The sequence below is a fragment of the Lactuca saligna genome, chromosome 5 (assembly GCF_052625555.1).
Source record: "Lactuca saligna cultivar CGN05327 chromosome 5, ASM5262555v1, whole genome shotgun sequence".
Lineage (NCBI taxonomy): Eukaryota > Viridiplantae > Streptophyta > Magnoliopsida > Asterales > Asteraceae > Lactuca > Lactuca saligna.
The window spans coordinates 317,868,153-317,875,406 of NC_136421.1; the positions used below are offsets into that span (position 1 = coordinate 317,868,153).

Consider the following 7,254-nt stretch of genomic DNA (forward strand, 5'->3'; position numbering starts at 1 on the left):
TGAATTTTGGTATATGAAAATCATTTTTCGATAAAAATAGCTTCTTAAAAATTAAAAAAACGAAAAAAAAAATACTATTTGTGAATATATTAAGGTAATTATTAGTATAGTTTAATGAAATATGTTTTGTTGGAAACATATGTGTATTCCTTATCAATTTCCACTGATACAACGAAGACTTTTGTACAAAAAAAATAAAAAAAAAATGAGTGACTGAGAATAATTTCTTCATTCTCAATATTTTTTATTTTCTTCTCTCTATAAAGTTTTAAACATCTGCATTTATGATTGCATTTATGATTGAAGATGAGTACAAAGAATATTTTTGGAGTTATGGTATTAAAGAATAACAGATTTTGTTTGACATTTTATATTTAAGAATTTTACTTTCAAAACCATTCTGAAATTCAAACTAAAATTTTGTGAAAACCGGTTGTTTCGAGACAAGTTTATTTGAAAATGTGGTAAATAGACACTAACAACTAAGAACCGGGTAAGGTTGCATTATTTTTTTTTTCTTGTTTTTTGAATTAAGGTAAATGCTGAGTTGGAATTATTATAATTTTTCCTGTTTTTCATATATCCAAAAGAGTAATAATGGATCTTTTCTACAGATACTTGTAATTTGTAAATATCTAATTAACATAATGCTGTAACAATAAATGCTGTTAAAACAAAAAGAATAGAATGCAATTAATAATTATAATTCAACAGTATGATCTCATAGATATATTTTAAATATACATTTAATAATATCCGAGTCAACTCAAATTACATAAGAAATTTTTTAGTCCAAAGCCTTCACTGCCTCTCTAATTCTCTCTAAACTTTCCTTACCACCCACCTCCATCCTCTCACGCAAAGTCCCAAAGAACATTATACGAACTGCACTTCAGATTGTACCCATCTGAAAGGTATACCACTTCATACGATCGTTTTCTGATCATCAACCACACTTTTGAAGTGTTTTGTTACTTGCATTTGTTGTTTTTTATCTTATCAACCACAGTTTCCAAGTGTTTTGTTACTTGAATTTGTTGTTATTTACCTTTTTATTGTTGCGAGTTTATAATCCACGTGTGCTTTGTTTATCTTTATCAACCACAGTTTTGAAGTGTTTTGATGCACATAGATGAGCCGATTTGTGTAGATTTGCGTTTTCACGTGGGTTTTGTTATATTTAAGTTCTTACGCAAGGCTAATTAAGTAGCCTTTTTCCTTATCTTTTCCTCATTTTACTTCGTTTCTGTAGTAATCTAACTAGTTAAAGGCTGAATTCGGAACATGGATTGATTAGTGGGTTGCAGAACTATCAGGAAGATGTAGGTTCAATCTATTACTATCTGTGTTCAACAGAAATGCTTTCAATTTTTCTTATATTACGCTATTTTTAATTGTCCCCAAAAGTCTTTTTTTTTTTTTTTTTTTTTGGCTCTTCGCATGTGTTCTTGTAATGATGTTAATTTTTGTCATGGAGTTGGATTCAAGAATGGATATAACTAAGCATTATCGTTTGTTGATGTTGGTCATCTGAATTTCTTTACTTTGCTTGTTAGAGTTGTTTAGAGAAGAATGGTAAGATGATAACTGTTGTAATGATTAATAAATAAAGCATCACAACAGTGAAAAATTAGCTTTCTTAAAATTCAGAGAAATTTCCAGACATGCAAAAGGTGGTATAGTGGATCACATGAATGAAGGCTGAGTGAAATTTTGCTTCTCGTTAGGACGTTTACGTCTCTGATCAGTCGGAGTAAATCTAACGAGACCTAATTAATTAGAACATTGTATCAATGTTTTTGTTTTAGAACTAAATTTCAATTTATTGTTAATGCAAGAACTAATTCCCCTCAAAGTAGATTGCTCAAGGGAAACCAAATCTCAAATTGATCAAGCCTGCTATTTGAATCTTTGCCATTTCTAGTGCAATTTATGTAGAATTAAGTTATTTATGATTCTATTGTCTTTTAGGTGCTTTTACATAGTTGTTTTGGTACCTAAACATTCTATCTATAAGAGAACATATTTTTTATCTTTAAAATTTAACATTGTATCAGAGCCTCGTTTAGCACTTCAGGGTCTCAATACATATTTACTTTAATCTCATAAATGTTGTGTTGAGTTCCATAAGTATCTCTTCTCTGATCAAGGGATCTTTTGGAGAGAAAATCTAGGATTCCACATATCTGAGAGTCATGAGTTTCAATCTTAGCATATGCATAATTGTTTGGTTCAATGCCCTTAATTAAAGACTCGGATTAGAGACACTACTTTTTAAGGATTCATAAGCTATATGTGTTTAAGAACTAGATACACTTAGTATACATATATTTTCTTTTTGATTGCCTACATGGATACCGCGTAACTTACTTTCTTTAACGGCTCTATGAAACATAACTAAAGCATTTAAAACAAGGTGTTGGTAACTTTGTGTATGTTAGCATGATCAAGGACATGTCTTAGGTAGTTAATTTGTTGTTCAAATATAGCATTATGAGATTTAGCCATGTATTCCAGTTGACATTTGTAGCTAATTACATCATCTTGATTGATGTGGATTTGATCAGATGGATGATAAAATGGAAGATGCAGATCAACCTGTTCAGTGGCTCCAATTGGAACAATCTTCTGCTCCTGGAGACATTTTTGGAGAGCCTGTAACAAAGACCAGAATTGGAGATGAATACCAGGCACAAATCCCTCCTTTGATGACAGAAAACGAGCGTTTGCAGCTCATAGTATTGCCATCTTCTCATGATAGAGAGATTGATATTGAAGAGCAACTTATGTTTGGCCACTCAATTCCGGTGGCTTGGATTCAAGATCAACCTAAGAGCAAAGGAAAAACCATGAAAAATAAAGCCAAAGCAAAGGGATCTGCAAAGGGTAAATCTAGTTTACTTCCGGTTCCAGTTTCATCAGTTGAATCTTTGAGCCCAGATGAACATCATAGTTTTGTTCTTGCTTTATATATATTTGGCAAGAATTTTGGTGTTGTGAACAGATTCATAGGTAATAAAGGCATGCGAAATGTGCTATCTTATTATTATGGAAAGTTTTATAAAACAGATGAACACAAAAAATGGTTAAGGTATAAGAAAATGAAGGGAAACAAAAAGACCATGCCTGGGAAAATTATTTTTAGTGATTGGAGGCAAGATGAGCTTTTCTCTCGTTTATTTCCTCGTGTCACGGACACAAGCATAACTAGTTTGGAACAGGTATGATCTTTACGTTACTTGCACGCTAGGTTTAATATATACTGATGTATGTGGACCATTTAGTACACTATCTAAAAGGATATAGCTAGATATTTAGATTTTTTTTTTTCACTTTTTTACTGATGATTTTAGTAGATATGATTATGTCTAGCTATTTGCTTCAGCGTAATCTTTGCTACAAGATTGTTCACCATCAGAACTTGAATATCGTATATCATCAATGTAGTTTTTCTTTCGCTAACCAAATGCATACATTTTCTAGAAAACTCGACATGGTAAAAAGCTTACAAATTTTTATCTAAAAATATCAACATTTTCATGAACTTCAGTTGGATGGATCATGCATCTTTACGGTTGCATGTTTAAGTATTTGTAAGATTGCGTGTGTTTTATCTTCGATTCTTCTAACGAAAATCTTTAACGGTCAAATCATTATTGCAGTAGGATTTAGTTAATTTAAGGAAAGATGAATTCCATGTATTACTTTAGTATCCACTTCGGAATATATCTTGTTTCTTGCATTCAGGGTAAATTACACCGATCGTCCCTCCATGCATAAAAAGACTATTTTGCCTTATTTATTTCTTTTTTGATTTATTTTCCATTTATTTGTTATTTATTAATTATTTATGGATTTGTTTATAACTAATCTATTATTTTTATTAATTATAATTTTTAGTAAAGGAAACAACCGCTTAAATTAACTCTAACCCCTTTAGCCATCAACAACCGACAACTACAACACTACCAATCTCCCCCAGCCACCATCCACCTCTGGCCACCAGCCACCTCCGGTCACCATCCATCAACACCGAAACCCATCGGAAACTACAACTTATCTTCATCTCTTTCTCTCTCTCTCTCTCTCTCTCTCTCTCTCTCATATCCCCTCTTTAAAATCTGGTACCTATACCTTTCACCACTAATACTTCATGAACCACTGGAAACAACCATCCACCACCACTTAACCAAACCAAACCAAACCCAAAATATAGGTGGCATTCGAAACACTAAGTGGCGGAGTTACTGATTCCTCAGATTGGAACCCTAAGACAATGAAGGGGACGGCGTTCTAACCCTGAGACGATGAACGTTCATAGAAACTCACCTCTATAACAAAAATGGAGCAAATCTTTCACCAAATCTATAAGCTTTGACGAGCTACCACCCTTTTCTCCCGATTTGTGAGTCCATCGATGAAGTTTTTAAAAGAACATGTAGTGACGAAGAAGGTGTAGATCTGAGATGTTGTAATTCTGAGATGACGAAGGTTTTCACGAAGATGAAGGCTATGGCGATAGAGACGACAATGGTCAAGGTCTGACAAAGAGGTCACCTTCTCCGGCAAGGTAGCGGTCACAACCACGTGACATTTCCAAAGAAGGTGATGTGTTTATAAATAGTGAAGTTTTTGATGGTGACGGAGACGGAGATTTAGGTAGTTTTTTTAGGGTTTTAGACAAAGATATGAGATGGTGGTAGGTGACGGCGGTACACCTGAGGAAATGGAGATGTTTTCGGTGGTGGTTTAGATATATGGTGATGGTGGTGAACCTTTCGGGTATGCTATATAGAAACTGAGAGAGAAAAACATAAATTAGGTTAACAATTTAAAAAAGGTGGGGTAGGTGGGACCACATTTCTTTTTTTAATTAAAATAATAATAATAACTTTAAATTAATAGGAAAAGAAATACACAAAGGGCATTATGGTCATTTTATATCTGTTATGGACTACATACGCAACAAAAACAAACGCATATCGGGGACGAAACATGCAAGTTTTAAGCAAACGAGGGATGATCAGATTTAATTTTTAAAAATAGGAACTAAACATTCTTTCCGGCACTTAGAGGACGATTGGTGTAATTTATCCTTGCATTTATTTATGTTCTGGATGAAAGTTTGATTTTGTTGATGAGTTTGGATCTCTTTCAGGCTAGCAAAATGTATGAAGATGGAGTAGTCTCGTTTGAGAGATATGTATTCACTGTAAGGGATATTGTGGGCACTGATCTTCTTATAGAATCCATAGGCATTGGTAAAGGAAAGCGAGATCTTACTGACCGCAGAGCAAAGAAACTGGTGAAAAAAAGGATTCTTCACCCTGAATACGCATCTCTTAACACAGAACAAATCATCAATCTTTTGAATTACCAGGGGGATGAATTAAACAAACCGAAATTAAGTGAAGTTTTCTGGGCAGCTGTTTGGCCTCGGCTTTTAGCAAGAGGATGGCACTCGGAGAAGACTATAAACTATGCCTTCCAAAACTCCAAGAGACCGACGGTGTTCCTTCCACCTGGCATCCAAAAGTTTTCTAGAAGGGCACTACAAAAAGGAGTCCAGTATTTTGAGTGTTTTAAGGATGTTCTGGATAAGGTTGCATCAGAGCCCGAGCTTCTTGGACCTGATGAAGCCGAACCTATCCCAGCTGACATCCCGGTGAACCCACCTGTGAGACAAGATCATATTCAATATAGAATTGTGGACGTGAGTTTCGCCCATGAGGAGGATGGGATTGTTAAAACTACTAAACTCAGAAGTATGATGTCTGATACTGAATCTGATACAGAACCTACTGATCATGTGCAAGAGTCGTTTTCATCTTCTGTTTCAGGAGAAACCATACAGGAGTCGAACAGCCCTGCAGCCACTCATGATTCAGATGGAGGTATTGTTTTGCATGAAACGCTAACCAACCAACCTGATCAGTTGAAGGATGATGGTGCTGATACAGATCAAGAGGTTGCTCCGAATGGTCAAAGGCAGGGTACAAGAAACCGTGTGCTGACTGCAAAAGCGTTGGAAGCTCTCTCTACCGGATCCATGAACCCAAAGAAGAAGAAAAGAGACATCGAGGACGACACCCCAAGGCAAGTTCGTGCAAAAACCGCTGCTGATTCAGGTCCGTAACTCTAGGAAATAAAATGGGTCAAATTAAGTTTCTATATATGCAACTGTTTATGTTTGGTGTAGTGTAAACTTGGTTGGTGGCATTTCTTATATGACACATTAGCTCGGCTCGGTTTTTGTCAAAAACCAAAACCGAACCTAAACCATTTGGTTTCGAGCGCCCCAATAAGCCATTTGTGTTTGTGTTTTGGATCAATTTTCATTCAGTTTTTGTTTTCTTCGTATCTTCATTTTTCCGTTAACCTAATGTTTTATCAGTTTATCTGAGTTATTTCAAATAATAACCAAACGTGTTGATCTGTTTTCGGATAAGACCTATTTTTTTTTACTATATAAACCAATCGGTTTCCCGTTTTCACCGATTAACATTTTAGAATCCGTACAAAAGTATCTTTTAGATGAAATACATAAAATATTTGTTGAATTTCTGATAAAAAGTTTAGTTATATGTAACAAAAGGATATAAATCAAATAATTAATCAAGCAAAAAATTTATATATATATTACATAAACGATGTATTAAAACAAAACCTGGTTATATTCTCTTTTTTTTCAATATTAGAACAAAAAAATCAAATTGTAATAACAAATTTTTGTTTTCTTAAAGTAGAAAAATCAAACTCTCGGTTTATCGGTTATTGTTATTCAAATTTTATTTTTATTTTTCTCAATACACCTATCATTACTGCTTGGTTTTACATGGATGCAAAACTTTATAATGATCAATTCAAATATTTATTAATTATTATATATAACTAGATTGTAATATGTGTACCACACGGACAACTTAAAACAACTTCGAAAGTTAATAAACCTTAAAGATAAGAATACATTTGCAAACATTTATTTATTTGGAAACTTAGATGTTTTGACGGTAATTATATAAATGTAAAATTTAATTATCATTGATATTACTTTAGATATAATGTTTCCTTGACAAAAAATACATCTCCACCAACAAAATATAAAATAACAAAATAATTATAATAACAATAAAAGATAATCAATGTGAAAGTATCTTTCCATAGGTAGTTTACGTATAAATCAGTCTTTCAAGTTCATTTCATCACATCTTTCCGACGTATGTAATTAAAATGGTTCATATTTTGTGCACCTTT

General features: G+C 33.5%; 1 protein-coding gene across 1 annotated transcript; it reads left to right on the forward strand.

Moving 5' to 3' along the window:
* Nucleotides 1–2,567: 2,567 nt before the first annotated feature.
* LOC145047112 (arginine-glutamic acid dipeptide repeat protein) lies at nt 2,568–6,136 on the forward strand. The gene is made up of 3 exons (XM_078995354.1): nt 2,568–3,012; nt 3,070–3,221; nt 5,159–6,136. The coding sequence occupies exons 1-3, from the start codon at nt 2,568–2,570 to the stop codon at nt 6,134–6,136; spliced, it is 1,575 nt and encodes a 524-aa protein (XP_078851480.1).
* Nucleotides 6,137–7,254: the final 1,118 nt, after the last annotated feature.

Bases quoted from the DNA above. Each gene is read 5' to 3' on its own strand.
- LOC145047112 (XM_078995354.1), top strand. From the start codon at position 2,568: ATGGATGATAAAATGGAAGATGCAGATCAACCTGTTCAGTGGCTCCAA. The intron at 3,013-3,069 runs GTAATAAAGGCA...TTTATAAAACAG, and splicing joins TGTTGTGAACAGATTCATAG to ATGAACACAAAAAATGGTTA. The intron at 3,222-5,158 runs GTATGATCTTTA...GATCTCTTTCAG, and splicing joins GCATAACTAGTTTGGAACAG to GCTAGCAAAATGTATGAAGA.